This window comes from Mauremys reevesii, linkage group 9 (genome assembly GCF_016161935.1).
Source record: "Mauremys reevesii isolate NIE-2019 linkage group 9, ASM1616193v1, whole genome shotgun sequence".
NCBI lineage: Eukaryota > Metazoa > Chordata > Testudines > Geoemydidae > Mauremys > Mauremys reevesii.
This window is the reverse complement of record NC_052631.1, coordinates 41,931,824-41,958,305: the sequence shown is the minus strand read 5'-3', so window position 1 is coordinate 41,958,305 and position 26,482 is coordinate 41,931,824. Positions and strand designations below refer to the sequence as shown.

General features: G+C 39.0%; 1 protein-coding gene across 6 annotated transcripts in view; it reads right to left on the bottom strand.

Annotated features, from left to right (window-relative positions):
* Positions 1-17,650: 17,650 nt before the first annotated feature.
* Positions 17,651-26,482, bottom strand: part of CAB39 (calcium binding protein 39) — a 74,552-nt gene continuing 65,720 nt past the window's right edge. For all 6 annotated transcript variants that reach the window (XM_039488395.1, XM_039488394.1, XM_039488398.1 and 3 more), the window contains 4 exons: positions 25,870-25,929; positions 25,108-25,173; positions 21,817-21,960; positions 17,651-20,012 (listed from right to left, as the gene is read on the bottom strand). In XM_039488395.1, the coding sequence (XP_039344329.1) occupies positions 19,824-20,012; positions 21,817-21,960; positions 25,108-25,173; positions 25,870-25,929 (459 nt within the window). In that variant the 3' untranslated portion in view covers positions 17,651-19,823. The remainder of the gene's footprint in view (positions 20,013-21,816; positions 21,961-25,107; positions 25,174-25,869; positions 25,930-26,482) is intronic.

Genomic DNA, 26,482 nt, shown 5'->3' with positions numbered 1-26,482 from the left:
AGATACTACACATTAAATATTAGTCACATGCCAAATTCCATGTTTCAAGATTCAGTTGTTTTGAGTTATTTCAAACATATACAAGTCACAATAATGAACAGGAAATGTATTTTCTCCTTTTCATAATTAAAAGGTCAAAATGTCTTTTTGCTCAAACTTTCCAAAATATTCACCTCTGTGCAAAGATCAAAAATGGAAAATGTGTGCCTCAAAGGTGAATATTTTAGTAAGTTAAGGCCTTTGAAAATGTTGTGTTAGCAAGGAAGTGGTTTGCAACCTTAACAATGACATTTACTTGCTTTCGTGTTTTAAAAAGAAATATGCACCACAGGTCTTAGGAACACTCATACCAATATCTGTTTAGCGATGGGCCTAGGCCACAAAGTTTAGATCTGGATCTGAACTTGTTTGGGTTGTTCCAATTCAGGGTTTTGGTTCAGTGTCCATCTCTAATTTCAGTATGTGAGTGAGTCTGTTCTCTATCAGGAAGAGATGCCATTTTGATGCTACTGTTAAGCAAGGATTCTATGTAATTGAAAGTACAGTAGGATTGAGACACAGTAGCACCATTAAAAAGCAATTTAAATCAATTCTAAATTATTTAATTTATAATTTGATTTAATCATTATTAAATCAGCCATTTTCTTTTCAATTATAGATCTTCATTTATAACTCTGAAGCTTCCTAATGTCCAGCGTCTTCACAGTTTTCTTTACACTTGTTTACAAATCTAGCTTGATATAACGCGACACGATATAACATGAATCTTGGATATAACGCAGTAAAGCAGTTCTCGGGGGGCCGGGGGAGGGAACTGCGCACTCTGGTGGATCAAAGCAAGCTCGATATAACGCGGTTTCACCTATAACACGGTAAGATTTTTTGGCTCCCAAGGACAGCATTATATGAAGGTAGAGGTGTATTTATACTGTTTGCAAGGTAGCATGACAAGCATCAGACAGGACATAACATTTTCAGATGCTGAAGCCAATTCTTTCAATTCAGCTGCGTAGGAAACAGACACCTTCCAACAACAAAGTGGGTATTCACCCACGAAAGCTCATGCTCCAATACGTTTGTTAGTCTATAAGGTGCCACAGGACTCTTTGCTGCTTTAACAGACTTGGGTAACCTAAGAAAGCTCTTTATGGGAAAAACTGAGAAGGTGCATAGCCACAGTTCATCAGGAAGTAGCCACCACACTGAGTGGTCCCTCTCACCCTTACTATCCTAAAAACAAATCAAAGCAACATGCACTTACAAGGAATGCTTACCAAATACAATGCAGTCTCTAGTGGTCAGCTAATTCCTGTCCATGCTAAACAGTAAAATAAATAAATCAGATTCAGGTACTGAAGGGAAGAACATTTTTTTGTTATTTGTTTCACTGGCAGGCAAAGCGAGAAGAGACTTTAATGCAAGGGGATAGTCTATTTCCTCTCTTCTATTTCCAGTCTGAGGCATCGGAACCAGGTATTTCTTAATTTTAACCACCTAGATTTTGGGTTAGCTGGCCACAAGATCTGGGGTTTAGCCTGCTGGTCAGAAGGAATGAGGATCTAGCATTCTGATCAGCCACACCCATACTAGCCAGCCTCACTTTATCCAATACAACTCTCAGAATAATAATAATAATAATAATTCCAGATCTGAAATATTTTGATTCTACTTAGCTCTTCAAAATGGAAGCACAGCCTGGAACACACTGAAGCCACTTTGAGGACACATGAAGAAAGTGACCAACCACCTCTTGTTTTTTAAGTGCTTCCTATGGTTTGCAGTCATAAGCAGGGCCGGCTCCAGACCCCAGTGCGCCAAGCGCACGCTTGGGGCGGCGTGCTGCGGGAGGGCGGCAGGCGGCTCCGGTGGACCTCCCGCAGGCATGCCTGCGGAGGGTCCGCTGGTCCCGCGGCTGCGGTGGACGTCCCACAGGCGTGCCTGCGGAGGGTCCGTTGGTCCCGCGGTTGCGGTGGAGCATCCGCAGGCGTGCCTGCGGAAGGTCCACCGGAGCCGCGGGACCAGCGGACCCGCTGCAGGCACGTCTGCAGGAGGTCCACCGGAGCCGCGGGACCGGTGACCACCAGAGCGCTCCCCGCGGCGTGCCGCCGTGCTTGGGGCGGCGCAATTCCTAGAGCCGCCCCTGGTCATAAGGCCAGATTGTCCTCTACACTGGAAAAGTACAGGAGACAAGTTTTTATATGCTGAGTTTTCCTATGACTTTTGCACAGCTTTGCCCCGTATGGGCAGAAATTTGGCTCCATACACCCTCAAATCCCCTACACAACAATGCATTCTGGTATCACAGCATTCATGATGAGACAGTTCCTAAAGAACAATTTTTTCTCTTAGAAATGTACTAGACTTCAATGTGTTACTTATCTTTTATAAATCTTCCCCAGAGTAGTCATTCACAGTACCCATAGATGAGCTTCATTCCCCATTTCTTCTACAAATTTCTCCATCTAAAGATCAACAAGAATAAGTTATTTTGTGTGCAGAATAAATAGTGTCTTTTCATTACCTACCAACTTAATTTAAAAAAGTCTCATAAAAGCTCTCCAATGCTTTCTTTTCATAGAAAATTTTCATAAAAATAAAGAAACTAAAATACCATTCTGCTATTCATATAGCAGATACATCAGTACAAATTTGTTCAAATTAGAAAAAAGAGATTCAAATGACCAGATTGAAGTACTATAAACTTTACTAAAAACACATAGAGGGGTTATTGCTTTGATGAGTTTGAGGAAATATTTTGCTCTGACAAGATCCTTTATTTATAAAGACTGGATCTGTGGTTAGTATAAAAAGAGATTTCAAATTTCTACAACACCATCATGTTTAATATGCAGCTAAGTAGCTGATGCAGGCACTTACCCAATTTACTGTTTCCTCAAAACCTTGAAATGTACTTTTGCAAGGGGGTGTTGTTGGAGTCAAGCTCTGAGTGAAAGAGAGATTACACGAACTCCAGAGCTACATGAAAGTCTGTTTATTTGGTAGTAGAGAGCAATATATGAGGAAAAAATGAAGCAACATTTCCATTTGGCCAAACTATTAATAATCCAAATGACAGAAATTAAAGATGAAAAAGAGCTAGCTGTTTAGTTTACCTCTTGTCAGGGCAGGATTCTTCCCAATTGCCTTTAATGTAAAACAAACAAAAGCAGCAATAGAAAAATGTATTTGGTAGTCCAGTATCTTGTGATAGTGCCAGATTTGCAAAAGCTGGTCTCCCTTTTTATGATGGCAAATATGGGAGCACTGAGTTGCACACCTAATTTGTGCCATAATTATGCATGTGTGTAATTATTTGGGCACAATCATTGTCACATGGATGTCTGAGTACCTGACCTGCAGGAGCAATTAGATATTTAGACATCCAAGTAATGTTAATGCAGGTATAAATAACTAGGCTGACAATTTTACAGGTGAAAAAAAAAAGAGGCTGGTACAAGCCAGAAAGAAAGTGCTGGTGATTATTCTTTAAAACTAACTTAAACACAGCACTAGAAAATAATAGTCCCATATTAGTAGGAGGATAGACTACATGGTTTTAACAGGTCTTTTCCATCTCTAATATATCAGACACGTCAATTTAACAACATATTTTTGGCAAATATTCATTAAAATTGTATTCTGTCTTGGTCAGTGGTGCAGTTATTAATTGAATTATATTCATTTTTTTCTGTCACTACAGCTGCTAACAGACCAACTGAATTATACTTACTATACATTAAAAAAAATAAAAATCAAACATTTGTCAGTCCAAAGGCCATGCACCAGAAAGCCTTTTAAACTCTGAAATGTCATACACCATCCTAAATACATTGTCAGTGTCTTTTGGAAAAAGAAAAACAGTTGAACACCACCATTCTAATGCCACTGCTGGAACAGACACACGATGATCTTTGTACATGGGAGACAATATAATCAAATAGAGATTCAGATAAACCATAATTTCAAATATTCATTTCAAGAGAATATTAAGAGTGCTAATGTCCACTATATTTCCATTATAGACAAAAATTATGTAAGCAGTTATGTAGTCAACCAACACAAATAGTGGTGTATCCTAGCTACTAGGGAGCACCTTAATTCAAGGCACTGATGTGCAATAATGAGTTGCAAGACAGAGCTTTATTGATCATATCTACACTAAATGAGCATGCACATGGCACTGAATACATTCCCAAACTCTTCTCCCATCATTCACTGGGCTCAATGCAACACCTGGAATAGATTTTCTGAGGGCAGACTCTTCTATGGCTTGTCAGGAACTGGAAGGAGCTACCCCCAGGGCATTATGAGTAGACAAAACAGATTTGATTTATTCAGATGTTCTCAACGGGCTAAAAATCAAACAAAAATACTTCATTAAAACCAGTCCTTATAATCATCTGCCTTGATTATTGCTGTTTGGTAAATAATGCTCATAGGAGAAAGAACACTCACCAAAACATGCCATTTTCTCTGCTACTTTGGATGAGCACAGGAAACTCTCTTACTCTCAATTTTTCAATTAGAATTTGTGGAACCAGAAATAGCCCCAGCATATTTCTGTTATGTTTGCATATAACCTACCCTTGTACAGTTTTATGAATCTCTTCACTGACCTATTTACATTTCACTGGCCTTCAATTGAGGTCCACACTGTTAGGCTGAGGAAAACATTTTAATATTTATTCTAAAGATGTTTATTAAAGCCACTGTCTTGGAATGGGTCTCTGAAGAGTGACCACTTATTTTTAAAGGAAAGTGACCTGTTTATCTGCAGCAAGACATTGATTTCTACCTTGAATTTCCAAAATCATTCTGTTCATTTAGGATTGATTTTGTTAGATCTTACATGGCAGAGTCAGGCCTGTCAACATTTATTGGAGGCCTCCAAGGAAAGCCAAAGTTGTTGCAGGAAGTGGTATTGGCAATTTAGAAGGTGTCATTCTCCTTCTAAATCAGGACTGTCCCAATGCCCAAGCACACTATAAAGAAATATTATGATGCTAGAAGTGATGCCTTGCAGATGAGAGGCAAACCCACAGTCCTGGTTATTTCTGGTTATTAAAGAGCTTACCATTTTCAGAGAGGATCTACAATGAGAATCAAGGGCTCTCAGCACCTCTCAAAAGTTGTTTGGTACCTTCCAGAATCAGTCCTCACACTAGATTTGATCAGAGGAAATACACATATTACATAAGACAAAGAAAAACTGAGGAAGTAATGGGCTTAGAAATTACATATAGGGTTTAATTTAAAAAAATATTTGTTTTTATCTTGCTGTTCTTCCCTACTGTTGTCTAAATTTATATTATCTTCAAATTCTCTAACTATTCTTATAGTTTATTGATACTTCAAGCTACTGTTTCTTTTTAACTCTCAGGTCAGCATCTGTTGATTATCACTCAATTTTAGTTCCCAGGACAGAGGAAGCATATGGAAAATGCAGAAGGGAAGGTAGGTAAAGGGGAAGGAAGGTCAAGTGATCAATAGGAACATACTGAGAACATGAAAAGAAAATTACACAAAAAGATGTATACATGATTCCGGTTGCATACCCTAATAAAAACTTTATGGACTATTAATATGCTTAACACGTGCACACAGATTTTTACTTACAAGCATTACTGGTCTTCACAAAAGCTACTGATGTGGCTTGATAATTAGGTGGTTTCTGCCAAGCTTTTGCAGATGTGGAAGATTTGGGGTGAGGATGTGCTTTCGTCTGTCTGGAATTGACACAGCCTACAGAAAGAAGGAAGTTTTGATAATTTATACCTCTAACTTCCATAATATTAACTATTAGATCGTCAAATCCACCAACCCTACAGCTGATGCTACAGCTAGAGGGCAAAATTCTCTGGTGGAACTCCCTGCGACAGATATGGCAATTTCCTGCAATATCCTTTAAAAACCTTATTGAATTAAGTTTAAGTATCTTTGGAGTCCATTGTATTAAATGCAAAGGTTATGTATTAGTGGATCAAAGGACTATGTTGAACAATGTGGTATACATCATCTTTTGGGACAATACACATAAAGTGGATTTCCTGGGAAATATCGAGGTGGTGGTGAATGGAAATTCTCCACCTCAGGTTCTGCAAAAAAACAGCCTTTTTAAGCTATGCTCTGAGGAGTGGGCCTTTGTCTGCTGATGACCTGTCACACGAGGTCAAGATCAAAGGCTCAAACTGCATAAAGAAAAGACTGATCTATTAATGTGTGTGCTTATTCTGAGCTAAGCCTGTATGAATGGGTAACCACAGAAAAAACCCTATATGAGGTTTGAAGGACTGATTTCCACCAGAGCCTTTGTGATCTCTGGTAAGTTGTAGGTTCTTTATTGTTTCAATATGTTTCTTGCTGTAATGCTGTCACCTTAAGAATAAATGTGCTTGCTTTTAACAAGCCATGTGGTAACTCATAACCATGGGCAATTGCAATGTTTGTGGCCTTCTGAAGAGAAAGCAAAGTGAAGACCTGGCCTGTTTAGGCAGTCTGACTTGCTGAGAATATCACAGTATAGGCAGGGATCTGTGCAGCCTGGAAAACCCTGGTCAGAAGGGAAAGAAACATGGGGCTCTGCCCAAGAGACATGACAGCTGAGGAACTGGGAACCTTGTGGGGGGAAACAGTTGCAGTTGTCCTGAACTGTGACACTCCCTACCACCAGAAATGGGGATGAGCCGATGGCTCAATTCTGTCAGACCAGGGGTTCTGAAACTTCATTGCACCGTGATCACCTTCTGACAAAAATTACTACACAACCCCAGGAGTGGGGACCAAAGCCTGAGCCTGCATGAGCCCCACTGCCCTCGGTGGGGGGACCAAAACCCAAGCCCAAGGGCTTTGGCCCTGGGTGGTAGGGCTCAAGCTTTGGCTTCAGCTCCAGGCCTCAATAAGGTTAATGCCAGCCCTGGCAACCCCATTAAAATGAGGTCGCAACCCACTCTGGGGTCCCGACCAACAGTTTAAGAATCGCTGTATTAGACCTTGATTAAGCAAGGTACTTAAACACATGCCTAATTTTAAGGAAACAAGTAGCCCTACTGAATTGAACCATGCTGACTAAAGACCTTACATTGCAATGCAAAGCGCATCTCTTGGCACAATCTCTCAATAAAATAGCCTCAACATGGCCAGAGAACTTTCTTCACCCAAAGATATCTTCCCCTAAAGCATTCTAAAGCACTGGGGGAGGGATAGCTCAGTGGTTTGAACATTGGCCTGCTAAACCCAGCCTTGTGAGCTCAATCCTTGAGGGGGCGCATTTAGGGATCTCGGGCTAAAATCTGTCTGGGGATTGGTCCTGCTTTGAGCAGAGGGTTGGACCAGATGACCTCCTGAGGTCCCTTCCAACCCTGATATTCTATGATTCTATGAAAAAGATGCAAACTAATGGAAGGAGAGGAGACAAATAATCAGCTACACTTTCTCTCTCCAACTAGGTTCTCAGTTGCACCCATCTTCAGAATGTCTTAGTGCCTGACTAGAGAGTAACTGTCCCTAGTCTTTGCCCAGATACTCAGCAGGTTAAAAATATCTAGGTGATAGGCACAGTAGAAATACATAGCTAGACAGCTACTAAAAATAGGATGTGGGGAAAGGGCAAAGGAATGAGACCTTTTGATCCCAAACCTGTCAGCTTACTCCTCTTTCACATTAACTAAATGAGAGAGTTATTAATATATTGTACATCTTAGATTATGATTTGCTAGGAAAGGAAGAAGCCAAATTTAAAGATCAGCCACAAGAAATATAGATTAAGAATAGCATCACATGAAACCATATACTACAGCCAAAACCAACATAGATGGACTAGGAGAAATACAGTGAAATATTAGGCCTCAGAAAATCTGTAAGTTCCTTACAGAAAGAAACACTGCTGTACTTCTTTATGAAACTGCTATTACTGAATCATTGTATGATGAGCTAAATAAGGCAAGATGGCAACTGATTGCATTTCTTGAGCATTCATCCCTTAATGACCCTGCAACATTTCTAGTAGGGACACATTTAGATTAAACACAGAGAAATGGGCTGGGTGAGCATTTTTAGCATATCACCGGCATATTTGGATTGTTAATATGGGATGGATTTCTGGCACCATACCACATTATGTAACTTATCTAAAGTGAAAGTCTAACTTGTGCACTCATTATGAGGCTATGCACTCTGTGTCCAAAAGCAAACTTTATGCAGGTATCTACTGATAGGAACATGTCTATCACAATCAGCTTTCCTGCAGACCAAAAGCCATGCAAGCAGAACAACAGGAAAGAAGTTTAACATGTAAATCCGGATATTAATATCTTAGTGAAGTCTTTCATTGAGTTACTGAGTTAACAAGAATTGATAGAAGGCTCGTGACTGGAGGAAAGCTAACGTACCAATATTTTAAAAGGATAAATGGGCCTTTATAGTTATAGGCCTATCAGTCTCACATCAATCCGGGCAAAATAATAGAACAGCTGATACAGGACTCAATAATTGATTAATGCCAATCAACCTTGGTTGATGGAAACCAGATCCTGTCAAACTAACTATCTTTTTTTTTAATGAGATTACAAGGGAATGGTGTTGATGTAATATATTTAAACTTCTATAAGGCATTTGACTTGGTACTGCACGACACTTTGATTAAAAAAATAGAAAGATATAAAATTAACATTGCACATTAACTGGATTAAAAGCTGGCTAACTGATAGGCCACAAACTAATTGTAAACAAGGAATTCTCATCGAACAGATTTGTTTCCAGCGGGGTCCTGCAAGGATCAGTTCTTGACCCTAACATTTTTATTAATGACCTGGAAGAAAACATAAAAAAGTTACAGCTAAAGTTTACAGATGACAGAAGAATTGGGGTGGTAAATCATGAAAGGGACAGGTCACCTATAGAGCGATATGGATCCCTTGGTACACTGAGTGCAAACAAACAGTATGCATTTTAATAGCACTAATATAAATGTATACATCTAGGAAGAAAGAACGTAGGCCATACTTACAGGATGGGGGACTCTATCCTGGGAAGCAGCATCTCTGAAAAAGATTTGGAGGTGTGGTGGATAATCAGCTGAGCATGAGCTCCCAGTACGATGCTGTGGCTAAAAGGGCTAATGTGACCTTTGGATGCATCAACAGGCGAATCTCAAATAGGAGAGAGGTTATTTTACCTCTGTACTTGGCAACGGTGCAACCACTCCTGGAATACTATGTCTAGTTCTGGTGTCCACAATTCAAGAAGCATATTGATAAATTGGAAAGGATTCAGAGAAGAGCCACCACAAGGATTAAATGATTAGAAAACATGCCTTATAGTGACAGACTCAGGGAGCTCAATCTATTTAACTTAACAATTACAGTTTATAAGTACCTACATGGGGAACAAACATTTAATAAAGAGAAACATGTAACAGCCAAATGGCTGGCCGCTGAAGCTAGACATATTCAGATTGGAAATAAGATGTATATTTTTAATAGAAAGAGTAATTAACTACTGGAACAATTTACCAGGGGTTGTGATGGATTTTCCATCACTGACAATTTTTAGATAAAGATGAGATATTTTTCTAAAAGATCTGCTTTAGGAATTATCAAAAGTTCTATGGCCTGTGTTGTACAGGAGGTCAGACTAGATTATCACAATAGTCCCTCTTCTGGTCTTGGAATCTATGAACCTAAGAAAGAGCAGGAAGCAGCTGGAAGAGGTTGGGGGAGAGGAGCACTGTCCTTCCTGCTGACCAGAAGAATGGAGGGGGGTAGGCAGGGGTGGCTCCAGGCCCCAGCACGCCAAGTGCGTGCTTGGGGCGGCAAGCCACGGGGGGCGCTTTGCCAGCGCCGCAAGGGCGGCAGGCAGGCTGCCTTCGGCGGCGGGTCTGCTGGTCTGCCTAGAGCCGCCCCTGGGGGTAGTAATATCCCATCCAGCCCCAAAGAACCCTCTCTTACCTGGACTGGGCTTGCACCCATTAAATTTGCAAAAGGACCAGTTTTCCTCATGACCTACTGTGGGCATTAACCTACTCACCCTTTTTCCCTGAGGGTCCGGGAAGGACATTTTTCCCTTACAGTGAAATTGATGGAGGCCAGTGGGGAGAGGAAGGTTTGCATTCCCCACAGAATGTCTTGGACTCAGGGGTTAGGTTCTAGCATTGTAACTTAGTATTTAAAACCCATGGCAGATGTCCAGTACAGGTACTTCTTATGAAAGGGATACAGTTATCAGAGAAAGTGGATCAGAAAAGGATTTGAAAGAAAGCATCTCTTAAGGGAGTTGAGGGAGGTTGGGGGCCCTACATCTGGAAGCTGACTCCCTCCTTTTAGAGCCCCTTTTTAGCTCAGACAAAGGCAGAGCAGCAGGGCACCAGCATTGGGATGGCTGGGACCAGGTTGCAGATTATGCAGAAATGATTAAGGAATGATGCTGCCCTGCACTATACAATTCATTGCCAGGTTTTCCCAGATATTTTAAGAGAATAAACTTGCAGCCTAATTAAACCACATCCATTGCCTACTGTCTTTCTTCTAGAGTGGTCAAAAAAGTTGTTCCTTCTTTGTTCATTTGTGCTCATCTCAGCGATGCACAGGGATAAAATCCTGGCACTGAGTGATCCTGCTGATAAATGGGATAAGAATAACATGTTTGCTATGTGAAATTTAAAAACCAAAAAGCACAAACAAATCATAGCTCATTCATGGATAAGGCCTTCAGCAAGAGAATATGGTATATGCCAATGAAGGTGTCCCCAAGGTGGACAAGGTGGGGAAGGGGGGAGAATGAATACATAGATGACATGCAAGGTAGTAAATAAGTAATCCATATTTCTAATTGCCTTCTAAATTTTTCTTCTAAGGTGAAACTCCCCAGGTCTAGTATGGGGCCATGGAAAGCCCTGTGTGAGTGATCCCAAAAGAAAAAATAAGCAGTGGGTTTTCAATATGGTCATGGATATATCAAAACTGTCAAAAATATCCAGAGTCTGCAGCAGCCCCCTGCATACCATGGAACTAAGCTCCATGGTGGCTCTCCCTATAGAGGGCAAATTATTGTAGGGGGATTGGGTAAGTGGTAGGGGTCAGTCGCCACTGGCCACAAATCCTGCACAGTGAGTGTGTAGAAAGCTATGTCTGCTACTAGACCACAGGATATAGTAACGGACACAGGCTGGCTAGGCAAGTGCTTCAAGTCCAGCCTCTGGGCTGGGAGAAGGGAGGATTCCATCTCAGTCCCAATATTTGTCCTCCCTGTGCAAAGCCTGTTTACTTGGGCTTTGGGGAGAGTCGTGGTGGGTACCAGAATTTCAGCCCTACTGACTATTATCCATCTAACATCACTTTTCTCACAAGGAAGAGGAGATGACGACAAAGAAAAAGGAAATGGCAGGGAAGCTCATTAAATCCCCATAATAGCAACCCATTTCTCCTTTTATTAAAGTCACCCTTTTCATCTGTTTTTAATTAAAATATAAAAAATTAGAAATAGATTTGATCCCTTAGAATAGTTACATATGCTATTTCAGAAGAAAGTTCAGTTTCTGGGGTCCAGCTAAACTCCCCATCCCATTCCGCTATCAAAAGTTACATGCTATACATGCAACAAACCGATAGTACATATTTTCATATTTAAAATATTAATTTACTTGGCATATCGTAGATCTATCTTCCCTGTAGAATCTGCAGTGCATTTAGTCTGAGAGATCCAGTCACTTTCTCTACTGGTTATTGATTCATATACCTGAAGCTGAATATTTTGAGATATATAGACCATCTTCTTGCCCACATCAGCAGAGCTTGGTCTTTGTACACATTGTGATCTAGATCAGGCAAACAAAAATTGTTGGAATAGTATATTTCTTTATTTCCACTGACCCATTCTCAGAAGCTAATATGATTTAATACTATGAACTGACAAACATACCGCATAGGTTTGTCATTACAGCTCCCAGTAAATGGAAAACAAACATTTAACTGAAATCATACCACTGATATTTTATTAAACTTTTTAGACATTTATTTAAATATATAATGTACTATATATGTGGAGACAATAGACATTCAATGAGCTGCAGAGCCATATCAAAGAACATTGAACCATGGTGATAGCCGCGTGATAAATGTTATGAACTAATTAAAAAGTTTGCAAAACCTATTACATATATCCAGGGAAGATTCTAAAAAACTCTGTCAGTTAGCTTCTCTGGGTTTAGAAATTTTGTTGTGGCTCTTCAAAAGACTGTATGCAGATTCCTCCCACTAAAGTATTATTAGAATAGCTGAATTCTCTCATGTGTGGAATCATCCCTTTCATTATTAGACATTTACATCACAAATTATTAATCAGATCACTTCCAGCTTTCCTTTGGGTAATTTGGCAAATGAAAGCAGACAGCTTGATTCAGATATTTGTTCACACCTCCTGTGTGTGCACATAAACTCAGATAACATTAGCCTTATTTTGAGAGGAGACTATTATTTCTCATTCAGTTACTGTAGAGCAAATTAACACGTACACATGGAATTATACTGCAAGTATGTAATGAATCTTTATTCCTTCAATGTTAGTATAAACGAGTACTGCTTGTCCTTGATAACGAACTGGGGAAAATACAAAGAGACACACTGTATAAAATAGATTTGTTTTAAAGCATTAATGTTCATTTAGAAGTCAATTAGGAAATACACACACACACACGTTAAAATGCAGATTTTATTAAAGCATTTGATATACTCTCTCATGCGAGGTTAAACACAAAGGTCATTCAAATTTGGGAACAGAGGACAGTCACATGGAATGAAAACAGACTGAAGGAACAAAAACAAAGGGTAAAGATAAGCACCAAACTATTGAATGGAGGGGTGCATCAGGTGGGATACAGCAGGGATACAGTACTTTGTCCTGTCATATTTAAAATGTTCTCTAATGATCCAGAAAAGGGAGTAAATTGACATTAGTAAAATTTGTAGGAAAAATTACATTTGGAGACATTGTCAACATAAGTTAGGACAGAGCAATACCACCTAGTTCTCAAGAAGACTAAAAATGTGGCAAAAAAAATACTAAAAGATTCAACTTAGAGATACAAATTAATATATTGGGTAAAATGATATGAAACATATGTTGAATGGGAGAGAGCAATATCAAAGAAAGTAATGCCAAGTAATATAGGATTTTGAATTTTTTTGTCTTCTAATAAGTCTACAATGTGACATGGCACCACAAAAAGACCAAGGCAATTTGAGCCGCCTACACAGAGGCGGCGTATGAAAACAGAACCAAGTCTCTCTCAGTATTACTCTGGCAACACCACACCTGGAGTATACACTTGGTATCACAATACCAGAAAGATATAAAATTCAAAGACTGCGTGGTATGAAATTCAGAAAAGATTAATAGGAGCCAATAGGTTCTGATTTATAAGCAAGGCTGGATTTTAATTGTCACTATCAACCAAACAATCCTTTATAAGGTGCTAGACATGTTTTCATTGCACACCTGAAGAGACAAAGAACTTCTACTCACAATGTTAGCTTGTGGGAACTTTACTTTGAACTATTTCAAAAGGCTATGTATAATTTGTGAATAACTTGCTTTTATTAAAATTGGCTGTATTTTGGAACCAGTTAAATGTTCTGGAATGGCTTCTTCAGGGAAGTTTTTGTTCACTTGGAAGTTCATTCAGTTCTAGCAATCTTCATAGACACAAATTGCCTGGTTTTACATTCCTGCAGTTATCATTTAGCAACGCAGAATAACACGAGAAGAATATTCTTGGTCTGTGGACTACCTATGCAGAAAGACACCTAAATGCAATACATTTCCAATCTGGACAATATTACGCAAGAACCTGAGAAAATAATGTTTCTCTTTTCACTGAGTCCAGCTGAGCTATTTCTTGAATTTCTTGCATATAAATTCTAAGGTATGCTTTCCATAGGACACTGTCCTGAAAGGTTGATATGCTAGAACAGATCTGATCCTCCAACTGTAAGTATATGAAGCCTTGGCAGAGTTAAAATCTCACTGCTTCAAAGAACTTTGCAGTTGGCAGATTAAAAACAACCATTCTGCTCCTGACCAAAGCTTCTGGGCACAAACACGAGGGTATTTTCTGGCTCTCTACTTAGAAGCCTTCCCTGTGATGGTTAGTAAAACAGCAAAACCCAGTATCCTGTCATTCACATGCTGAGCTTTCACTTGGTCTTCCTCATACTTCAGATGTATGATGTGCTAACTCATTAACGACGTTTGATGTTTTATGATTGGAACAATGTCACATTGTTGGATGCAGCAGTCTCTTGGCAAGAGATATAGTCAAACTGGAGGGGGGTTGGGGGAGAGGAGGAACATTCAGAGGGGCGCAATGGGGCCCGAGCCAGCCCCCACTGGGGCAAGGAGGAAGCACCGGCCAGCCTGGCTCTTCCCCCAGCTCTGTTCCGGCCTCAGCCCCTGGCCGCAGCTCCGGCCCCGGATCCCAGTCCCAGCTGTGGGCCCTGTTCCCTGCCACAGCTCTGCTCTCAGCCCAGGATCCAGCCCCTGACCACGTCTCTGCTCCCAGCTGCCAACCCTGGCTCCCAAGGGGGCGCGGACAGATTCCATTACGGGAAAGGAGGGACGCGGCAGAAACATTTTGGGGACCACGGCTTTAAGAGGTTATTGTTCAAATAGACATAAGAAATATTTTACCTTTGGATGCTAAAACCTTGAATTACAACATGCTGAAGAGCTAAAAAAGGCATGCCTACATTCCCTTTGTAGTGTCGCAAACCGGGACTGGACTGCAGCTGCAAGCTGAACCATGGCTGGGAGCAGAGCTGGGGCAGCGAGCGGAGCCAGGACCGCAACTGAGGCCAGGGCCGGGGCAGAGCTGGGGGCATAGCAGGACTGGGTGGTGCTCCCTTCCTACCCCCTGTGGGGGTTGCCCTGATGTTCCTTTACACTCCCTGTGGGGGGTGCACCCCCAGTTTGGGTTCCACTGGTCTACAATAAAGGACAACCCAGAGAAAGCAGAACATGACCTTGGCTGTGAGCCAGAATAGCAGCAGGAGAAAGTCCAGAGGAATCTCCACGCTGGAGTTCTTTCACAGGCTGCAAATTCAGAGCAAATGTACATAATGAAAAGGTTTTGGTCACTGAGGCAGTGGCAGGCGGTGGCACATACTGACCTCTGAGGGAGAGAAGACTTGCCATTTGGCTACCACTGCTCTAGAACTTCAATAAAAATAGTGAACAGCTAAGGACCAGAAAGCAGGAGACTAGAACAAAAATCCTAAGTGAGTCTAACTAGGCCTTCGTTGAAAGAGCCTTTTTTCCCCCAGTGAAGGAGTAAATACTGAAGTTTGGCTGAGGCTATGTACGACAAATGCACAAAACCACCATGTATCCAAAAACTTGGGTGACATCCGTATTAGAAAGTTTCTTACCTATGAAATAATCAGAAACAAGCTTCACATTTGTGATGTGCTCCATGCAACTTTTATTCTGATTCTTAGTGATTCCAAACGATAAAGCCAATTCATTCAATAAAAATCTGTGGAGAACACACATTTTAAATTAATACAAAAACCTCAACCTCCCGTCTTCTCCCGCCTCCTTTCGCTATCTCATCCAAATACTTAAATGGAAATTTTCATCCAGGCACCTAAGAGGACACCTGTCCATTTTTAAATGTCATTCCTTTAATTTGTGATTTTTTATCTATAAATTATTATAATATACTGTATTTTAAGGGAAAAGCTTGATCCTAAAATTGAACCAATATAACCTAAAAGGATCTTGTGTGAGTAGATTGTTGACCAAGAGTTATAACATGTTGAATAATTCTTTTAATGTGACATGAATATGCTGCACATGGAAAAAAACAATGTAAAAATAGATTTTCCAGTAATTAAAGAGAATAGCTATATATCTGCATCAAAAACCCTGCAGTTTGTATTTGTATTGCATTGATTTAGTAGACTGGGAAGTCAGCCTTCTCTAACTGTTAGTGGTAGGCATGAAAAATGGACATAATCAAAAACAAAAAAGGTTTAAGCATAGAGTGTACAAATACCAAAGAACCAACTAGGAATAAGAAGTGATGAGTTCAGTGGAAATAAACCCTAAATTGTCTCCAGGGAACACCCAAACAATATACAGAACAACATGGCTTATAATTGTTAACTCAATGCTGAAATTAACACTAAAGGCCTGGTCCAAAGCCTGAGACTCCCATTGACTTCAGTGGGCTTCAGATCAGGCCCTAAGTTTGTAACAATCAAAGGATCAGAGAAACCAGGCCGCCATTTGCAAACACAAATCAGTTATTGTGTCTTTGTACAGCACTCCTTTGCACCTTTCTCAAGAGTGGCTTTGAAAGTGCCATTTAGGATCATTCTTTTATAAGAACGCAACATAAAAATGGCCATATTGGGTCAGACCAATGGTCGGTCTAGCCCAGTATCTTGTCTTCTGACAGTGCAAACTGAAGATGCTTAAAAGCGAGTGAGCAAAACAAGGCAATTTTCAAGTGATCCATCCTCTCTCTGTCCAGCCCCAGCATCTGGCAAGGCTTAGGGACACCCAGATCCTGGGGTTACATCACTGACCATCTTAGCTAACAGCCTTTGATGGACCTATTCTCCATGAACTTAACTTGGATTCTAAAAAGAATTAGAGACAGTTTTGGCCTTCAGAACATCCCCGGTAACAAGTTCAGCAGGTTGACAGTACATTTTGGGAAGTATACTTCCTTCTGTTTAAGCCTGCTGCTTATTAATTTCATTGGGTGATGCCTGGTTCTTGTGTTATCAGCAGGAGTAAACAACACTTCCTTATTCACTTTTTCCACACCAGTCATGATTTTGTAGACCTCTGTCTCTTTTCCAAGCTGAATTGTACCAGTCTTTTAAATCTCTCCTCATATGGAAGCTGTTCCATACTCTCTTCTCTGTACCTTTTCCATTTTTTTTTGGACATGGCAGCCAGTATTCAAGGAGAGGGCATACCATGCTTTATATAGCAACATTATGATATCTTCTGTCTTACTATCTCTCTTTCCTAATGGTTCATAACATTGTTAGCTTTTTTGACTGACACGGCACACAGAGAGCACATTTTCAGAGAACAATCCACAATGACTCCAAGATCTTTCTTGAGTGGTAATAGCGAATTTAGACCCCCCTCATTTTGTACGTATATTTGAGATGTTTTTCAATGTGCATTACTTTGCATTTATCAACACTGAATTTCATCTGCCATTTTGTTGCCCAGCATCTAGTTTTATGAGATCCATTTGTAACTCTTCACAGTCTGCTTTGGATTTAACTACCTTCAGTAATTCCGTTTCATTTGCAAACTTATGAGTCAGAAGTGATGCGGCATGTACTCCTTTAAGGCACTAAAGAGGTGAGTGTTCAGGTCTACATGTAACTTGACATTTTCAAACACAATAAAGCACATAATGGATTTTCTTCAAAATTTTATTTCAATTTAAATTATGGGGCCAGCCAGATTTTCTGGTAAGAAACGCATTTTTTCTCAGAAGAAATGAAATACTTTCATGGAAGTAGAATTACAACTGTATACATCAATATTTAAAAAAAACAACAACCTCACATTAAATAACTTTTAGTAATATCTTTAAGCCTTCACACAGATGAGAAGAAACTACTTCCAGTACAGCAGAATTTTTTTTAATATGAATAGCATGTCAAATGATCTTAAATTTAAATACAACTTTTTCTTGAATGCCAACATTCAAATGCTTTCATATGTTAAAAAAGTTATCATATTCACTGTTTCCCAGTCAGAGAGAGAAAAACCAATACCCCAGTCCAAATTTCTTCACTTCTTTACATATACAAATTTTAGCATTTCTACATTTTTCTAAAGTGGAAGCCTTGTGTGTTATGGAGAATAACTTGGCAAATAATGTTTTCTTCCACTCAACTATGATAAACCAAAATATAAGACTGCTAGTGCTGAACTATAATACCATCTATTGGCCAATTTTGCCTGCCTACAGAAATGATTTTAAAAACAGAGATTCTCATTTTCAGTAAGATTAATTTGCTATTTTCCAGGAGACAATATGAATCAGTTTGCAATGGACAGATTAAGAACCTTAAAGAGATCAATGACAATATTAAGAGCCATTTTATATTACCAGAGTGAAAATACCCAATTTTCTGGAGCTATTACCTGATTTCCCTCACGATGGCTTCAAAATTAGCTAAAATGTCAATCAGGGGTTGCATCTTGCTATCCGAAAATAATTTTAATTAGTAAGAGGACAGGAAGCAATGAGCAATTTTATGGCATTCTCAATCAGGTTCAGCCATGCAGAATTTGAACGTTCCAACTCCAACTCATAAGTTGGTTGTGATTTTAGCATAATTATAAGATGAATAGATACAATTTTAATGACATTGTTTACAAATATTTAGTATATGTTTTTTGTTATGGTCACAGTAACAAAAGCCAACATGGTGCAAAATCTGTTTGTTTTTTTATAAATACTGATAGTTTGCAGCATTTAAGAACAGGACTTGACAAAATTAAATCATTTTGTTACAAGTAGGCCATCTATGAAATTATTTTTCTCGAAGTCAAGGGGAAATTATTCACTTTGATAACTATAGTACTGAGATATCTACTGCAAGAAAGCAAAGGTGGTCTCTGTAGACTCCCCAGAAGAAAAAGGAATCAATATTAGTTTATCATAATCTTGACCATTTACAGAACACAGCACTAATTTAATTGAATAAGGCCAATATTAACCATTAAGAATACAGATTAAAGGATTCCAGTTCTATATTTTAGCCTAACCTAATTGATGGCACCCCATTAGATAAGTGAATACATATAAATTGTTTTTTTCCTTTTGATGCTGCAGTATTTAAGAAATGTTAAATCAGCATTCTCAGATGATCCGAAGTATTCAGCTACATATGAGCATTCATTTTGCAGAACTCAATATTAAGTAATTGTTACAGACTAATACAATAACATTCCTCTGCTGTACAAATTAAATCATATTTTTAAAGAAATGAGCAGCCTAGGAGTTATATACAAAAGAAACCAGCAAGCATTGTTGAAATGAAATGCAAAGTGTCACTGCTAGCTCTACTGTTTGAAATACCTTCAAAGTAAAATTAACAAAACCCTTAGAACATATTTCCAAGTTTACAACTCAATTCTCAGAAAAATCATATGTCAAAAAAAATCTATAAAGCAGTGAAAGGCATATTATATACATTTTCCTTATGAACCTCAAGATTTCACTCTTTTAAAAGTTGCTAAATTGAGTTTATTTGCAAGACAACTGTTTATCCCAACAAGCTCACATCTTAGATACATTTCCCCTTTGATTACAAGTAAAGCACTGCACATTTTTTTTTTAAATCAAGGCATACAATTTTATACTACGGTGCCATGTATGCACAGGTCACATTGTGCTCATATCTCAAACAAGGTAAGTGCAAACATACAATTTAATCAGATTTGCAAGCATGCAACCTGTTGCTTAACTACATTAATATCTTCTTTCCTAAACCAAACTATCATCTATGTTTGCTTTCATGAATCTAGTATCTTTTTTTCCCAGTACTCCTAAAACAAGCAGTGTCTTTGAATTCTGAAATGACACAAATATCAAGAAAGTCCACATTGTGCAAGAAAGCAGCAGCTATGTTTTTCAACTTGGACTAAAAAAGAAGAGAAAACAAAAACCGTTCACTGAACAGCAGATTAGCAGTAATGTTCCTCATGAATTGATAAGAGTGCCTGATGCTGAATATCTAACAGCAAATGCTGAATTTGGGTTTAATATTTTAGGGGTTTATTGGAGATTAAGCTTCTTGCTGTGCTGGTCTCTTCAAATCCCTGATCTGTTTAACTAAATAGGTCTTCTCATCATTAAATTGTTCGTCCTCGGTCCTGTCATTCTGAAACTTGCTGAGGAACTCAATAAGTTTGGTCTGGTTCTTTAAGAGGATATCTAATATAGGCTGTGTCTTGTTAGGATTGGCTACAAACACCTGCAACAAAAGAAGAGGGATTTTAGCACAGATACACGAAACAGAAGGCTCAGTTAAAATTATACTTAGCTAATAAAAAGTGAGATCATGGTTTAAAATAGGGCTGTCAAATGATTAAAACGAATTGCAATTAAGTCACAAGATTAAAAAGTAGTCACAATTAATCAATTTTAATGTCACTTAATAATAGAATACCAATTTAAATGTATTATAAATATGTTGGATGTATTTCTACATTTTCAAATATATTGATTTCAATTACAAAAGAGAATACAAAGTGTACAGCACTCATTTTATATTATTTTTATTACAAATATTTGTACTGTAAAATGATAAAGATGGTATTTTTCAGTTCACCTCAGACAAGTACTGTAGTGCAATGTCTTTATTGTGAAGGTGCAACTTACAAATGTAAAATTATTATTGTTGTTTTTACATACCTGCACTCAAAAACTTTAGAGCCTACAAATCAAAGCATGAAGGAGCATGTGAATGTTTAGCATATCTGGAACATAAATACCTTGCACAGCCAGCTACAACAACAATGCCATACAAATGCCTGTTCTCACTTTCAGGTGACATTGTAAATAAGTAGGCAGCATTATCTCCAGTAAATATAAACAAACTTGTTTGTCTTAGCGATTGGCTGAACAAGAATTAGAATTGAGTGGACTTGTAGGCTCTAAAGTTTTATATTATTTTAATTTTTAATGCAATTACATAAGAAATAATAATTCTACATTTGTAAGTTGCACCTTCACAATAAAAACATTGCACTACAGTACTTGCATGAGTTGAACTGAAAAATACTCTATTTTGTTCATCTTTTTTTACAGTGCAAATGTAATAAAAAATAAAGGGAGCACTGTACACTTTGTATTTGTGTTGAAATTGAAATCAACATGTTTAAAATGCAGAATACAAAAATATATTTAAATTGGTATTCTATTATTGTTTAACAGTGCGATTAAAACTGATTAATTGTGACTTTTTAAAATCTAGTTAATTTGTTTTGTGCTCATCACTTGAGTTAACTGCAATTAATTGACAGCCCAAGTTTAAAATTATTAATGTTTTCTCTCCTAAATATCTGCACATGAAAAAACAAATGGAATATTTAAGAAGATTAATCTGAAATGAAAACTAGTTTTATATGTTACTGAGGTAGAGACTGAGGGCCCAATTCTGATGTTAATGGGAGCTGCCTGGTCATGACATCCTGAAGGAGGCACTCAGCACCTCATAGGATTGAGTTCTGTAGCAGGTGCATGATTTTATGTATCTAGCATCATCGAGAGACTAAAATTGGTTTAAAACCTTTCTGCAGGGTTTTTCCTGAATGGAACTAAGTCCCCAACCTATTACTAATCATTAGTTTATGTCTACTATTAATAAAAAGGGTAACTTGTTTTAACAGACAACCATGATTTAGATTTTTCAAAACTGATCAGTTGATTTGAAATACTAGATGTATCCTCCATAGTAATATGTAGCATGACACAGACCTGTTTAGAATCCTCAGAATGATGTTGAGTTATGCTCAGAAATCACAGCATGCATTCATCCCCTTTCATCATTCTCAATTCATACAGAATTTTAGAAGAGGAAGGTTATGCTAACAATAACCATACAAAACCATTTAGCATTTCCTGAGTAAGTACTTTTCAGCAAAAGAAAGAATCAAGTAGTTTTTCAGAGCAGACAGATCTGAGGTTTGCCATCATTATCGACTAACCTCACTACCTGTGTAAACGAGGCACACTACAGAAGCCATTCAATGGTTCTATGATTTTTGGTACCATACCTTAAAGACATGAAAGGCCTCAAACTGAATGTTGCGACTCTTGTCTCGTAGAAGGTTCATCATTAGTTTCAGATTTTCAGGTTTACTGATGTATTTTGTCATAATTGTAAAGTTGTGTCTGTCCAATAGCAATTCACCAAGCAACTAAGGGTGGAAAAATGTGATAGAACGATGAAGTATTATGGAAATCTTATGAGTTCAAATACAATTTTTATCATAGGGGTTGTGAAACACTTTGAGTAATTGACATCTGTCAATACAAGAGGCGTAACAAACTCTTGGTTCTCCTGACTCCCAGTCCAGGGTATTTTGATGTGCTGCTTTTTCCATTCTCTCTCTCAGCATGGCTGAAAAACTGCCTACCTTTCTGTCTCCCCCTTAGCCTGTGACTCCACTACCACTTTTGTCGGTCAGGGGAGTGAAAAAACACACCCTCTGACCATCACAAGTTTCACTGTCAAAAGTGCTGATGTGGACAGTGTTATGTAGGCAGAAGGGGCTCTCAGTACCCCCATAACGAATGCCCTTTGCTAGGTGATAACTAGCTACTGTACCACATTTATGCTCAATATGCCTGGTATCTGAAACGGATAATTCGATGTTGTCATAAGTCAGCTACCCACAGTCAAGGTATCATCCTCCCCCCCAGTTTTATAAATAAGGTATGCGAGGATCTGAGAGGTTGCACAAGACCCTTTCTGCCAGCTCAGTCTCTACTATAACAGCTATAAAAGAAGAGTCATCCATGCAGCCATGCTACATTGCACAAAGATCGGGCCAAATCTGTGTACTTGGCTCTGGAGTCTGTAAAACAGGATTATCCCTACATGGCCATCTCTACAAAGCACTGACACAGACAGAATAGTCTTTAATTATAAAACCTGATACTGTACGTAATGCTTTTGTGGTTAAGGCACTGGGACTGGAATATAGCAGGAACCAGGCTCTATCCAGGGCTCTACTATCCCTGTGTGATGTTGGGTAGGTACTTTTCAGGTGGTGGTCACTAATGGTTACAGTCTTTGGCTATTTTTGCATCATCTTACTTTAAAAGGTTATGTTTGCTTTTTAAAAAAGCAAACTTTAACCTAAAATAAAAAGAAAATGAAACAATATAAACACATAATTAGCACTATGACAATTATATTAGTGTGTGATGAAATGGATCAGCTCTGCTTTTTAGTCCTTTGTTCCACTTTTGAGGTTCCCAATGCACACTTAATCTTCGGAAATTGATCTTTTCTACTACATCTGGTTTTTTTTTAAACCACTCAGAAAAATATTAAAAATTCTCTAGTAAAATGATTACAAAATGAAAACACTGACCTGACCTTCTATACATATTTCAAGTCTGAAATTACCACCCAACCATGCAAACATATATAATAATGTGGGAGAAAAGGAAACTGTCTCTTATAATCTACTAACACTATACACAGTTAAAAAAATAACAAAAGAAAATTCCAAAAGAGAAAAAAATAAACAGTTATGGTTGCTTAACAGGAAACCCCCCTATTCACAGTGGTGCTGGAACACTTAATAGTGGGGTGCTGAAAGAAGTTTTTATTTTTTACCTAATGCCTCCCTTTATTCCTGTCCACGCTGCCCCACCCTTCAGTGCTGGGGCCGAGAGCAGGGCCATGTCTCTGGGAGCAGGGGATCTGGGCAGGGCTAAGGGGGCCAAGGCTGAGGCCACAAAAGGGCAGCTGGGACCCTGCATATGGGGCCCAGAAGCAGAGACCTGGGCGTGGGGATGGCAGCCAGGGACCCTAGAGTACAGCCCCGGCCACGGGGCCAGGAGCGGGAGCCTGGGAGTGGGGCCAGCAGATGGGGCCCCAGGAACAGGGACAGGGCCCAAGCCCTGGGCGCAGGGCCCCAGGAGGGCGGCTGGGGAGCGAAGTCCTAGGTGCGGAGCCAGCAGCTGGGACCCCACATAAAACTTGGGGGTTCTACAGCACCCCCAGCACTCCTCGTTCCTGCACCTATGCTGACTCAAACACTTAGAAGCAAGCATGTGTGTCCAGTTAATGTGTCTTTCTTTAAGAAATCAATCCCCACACACTGCACTGACCCCATCTATAAGCAAGTCCCATACACTCCAACATGCACTTGTAACTGATACCTGACAACTGTGCAATACCTTCACTCCAACCTCATACTTCCCTATGGAAAATTAACACATCCCACAACTGACCAGCATGGATGTTTAATAGATATTTATGCTGATGTTGCTGTGGTTAGCGATTATATCTATTTAAGTGTATTTTATTAAATTATGTACCTGGGCCCTAAGTTTTGCAGAAATAAGTCTACAACTAATCAGTGCTTATACTGGTACAACTATTCCCTCATGGAAAAGGGGATAAATTGTACCAGTATAAGGCACCTTCACATCAGTGTAACAGCATCCATGTTGCTTTACTGGTACTACATCTTTATAAAAATCACACCCCTGATGATATACATTATACCAGTGTAAAAACTGTGCGCAGACCAGTCTAAATCATTCCTTGGACAGTTTCACCCAATACCCTGACTGAAAGCTCTTTGGTACATGCGCTGTCTTCATGTGTGTTTGTACAGTGCTTTATCACAATGGGGCCCTCATCCCATTTAGGCCTTTGGGAGTTTCTGTAATATAAGAAGATTGGTTTTTGTGAAGACTGGCTATTATATTCAATGAAAGATCTCTCTTGCATCCTCAAACTGGAGAACTGTGGTTTACTGTCAGCCAGGTGTCTCCAACATCGAGTTGTTTCTAGCTACAAAATTTTCAGTCAAGAAATATCACTCTGTACAGATACCCCACAAATAGGGATGGATGTAATCCTGGGGGAGCCCTGCTGCTACCAAATCTGTGCCTCTGGGATAGGTAAGGGAGCCCCTACTGCCACATCTGGGGGAAAATGGGGGCCCCCTACCCATTGCTCCAGCCTCTTTGGTTCTGCCTGCTGTCCCTGCTTCCCTTGGGCTCCACCCCTGCAACCCTAACCTGACCACCATCACTCCAAGTGGAAGATAGGGCTATGCTCCAAGTGGCACAGGTGCCCGTGTTGCTGTGCGCCCCAGATTGCTTTGATTCAACCATGCTCCCAAGTGATGAAAATAAACTCTTCGGCAAGTCCACAAATAAAACCTTATTAAAATAGTTATTGAAATCAACTATTTTTACTGTTTTAAATTGGGATCCAAACCAGTTATTTAAATCATTGTGATTTAAATCACTTCACCCTGAAATTGAAGTAATTTTCTTGGGGGAAAAAAAGGGCACTCAAAGTAAAACTACCTTACCTTAAGTGACTGCCTTTTCGTCACATAATTTTCTGAATGAAGTAACTTCTCATACTCACTGAAGAACTGAATGGAGAATGAAGAGAAAAATCAGGAACTTTCCAAGTGGCACAAGCCCTGCTTCTGAATGAATTTAACTGGGGGAGGGATCCGTAATAGGTATGTAAATAAAAACTTAGAATTCTACTGAAACAAGGTTTGCAGTATTACATGACAGGTGTTCAAAATTCTAACAAGCTTTTTTAAAACTTAATTTCTTTGCTATTTTGGGAACTGTAAACATTTGGACTACCATATAATGAAGGAAGTTATTCTTTAAGCAATAAAATTTTGTAGACTATGAAATGATTTAAGCTTTTATTAATATCAGAATTGGCCAGCAGATGGAGCAAAACTATCAAACATACCTTTGTGACTAAGGCCTCATATAGACAACAGAAAAAATGGGGAAAGGTTCCCTCTAATGGAAAACATATTTTCACAAAGCTAGATTTTCATCTTTTCAAAATCTTAGTTCAAGTTTTTGATGTTGAAATGCTGAGAATTTTAAAACAAATTTCTATTTTAAAAATACTATGGCACAAAAAAATGCCAACCTAACTTTGATTAATGCAATACATAAACTGTCCTTGGTAATTCTTAACTAAGAATCCAAGCAATACGACACAAGGAATGAAAAAGTATTTAAACTTTTTCAATCAAATGAAAATTATTCTGTATCAAACATCAAAAAGTTCTGAGGAATTAAATATATTTACTCACCCTATCATAATGCTGTTCCAAAAATTCTGCACTCAGCAACTTGTGTCTAGTAAGCAAATCCTGAAAAAGTATGTCACGTTTAAGCAATATTTTCAGATTTTTAAAAAAAGTATTTATTCAAATAATAAATATTCATTCTGGATGCCTCTGAAGAGTCTAATCAACCCAAAGAAGGATTTTGATATACTATGGAAATAAAGAAAAAAAGTTGGAATATTGGTATAGATCCTTGATTGTGGCTGTGAAAACTCATAGCACGACTTAGGAAGGGTCTGCTATATGCTGTACTGGTTCTCAGAGAAATCAGAGCAACCTGAAGGCTCTCAACTTGTGTTGGCTTCCAACAGCTCCAAGGGCTGATACAACTGCTTGGATCACTGGGGCACAGGGAAACTCAGGCCTACTCCCTGCAACAGAAATGACACATACCACCAGAGGAACTCTAAAGCACCAAAGGGTCCACTTATACTATACATTATTTGTACAGTGTTAGCACCTAGAGGTCCCACTCATGAATCAGCACCAATCATGCAAGGCACTACACAAATAAGATAGTCCCTCCCTGCCTTGAAGAGTTTACAATCAAAGTAAAATTATTAAATTTTAGTTCTGG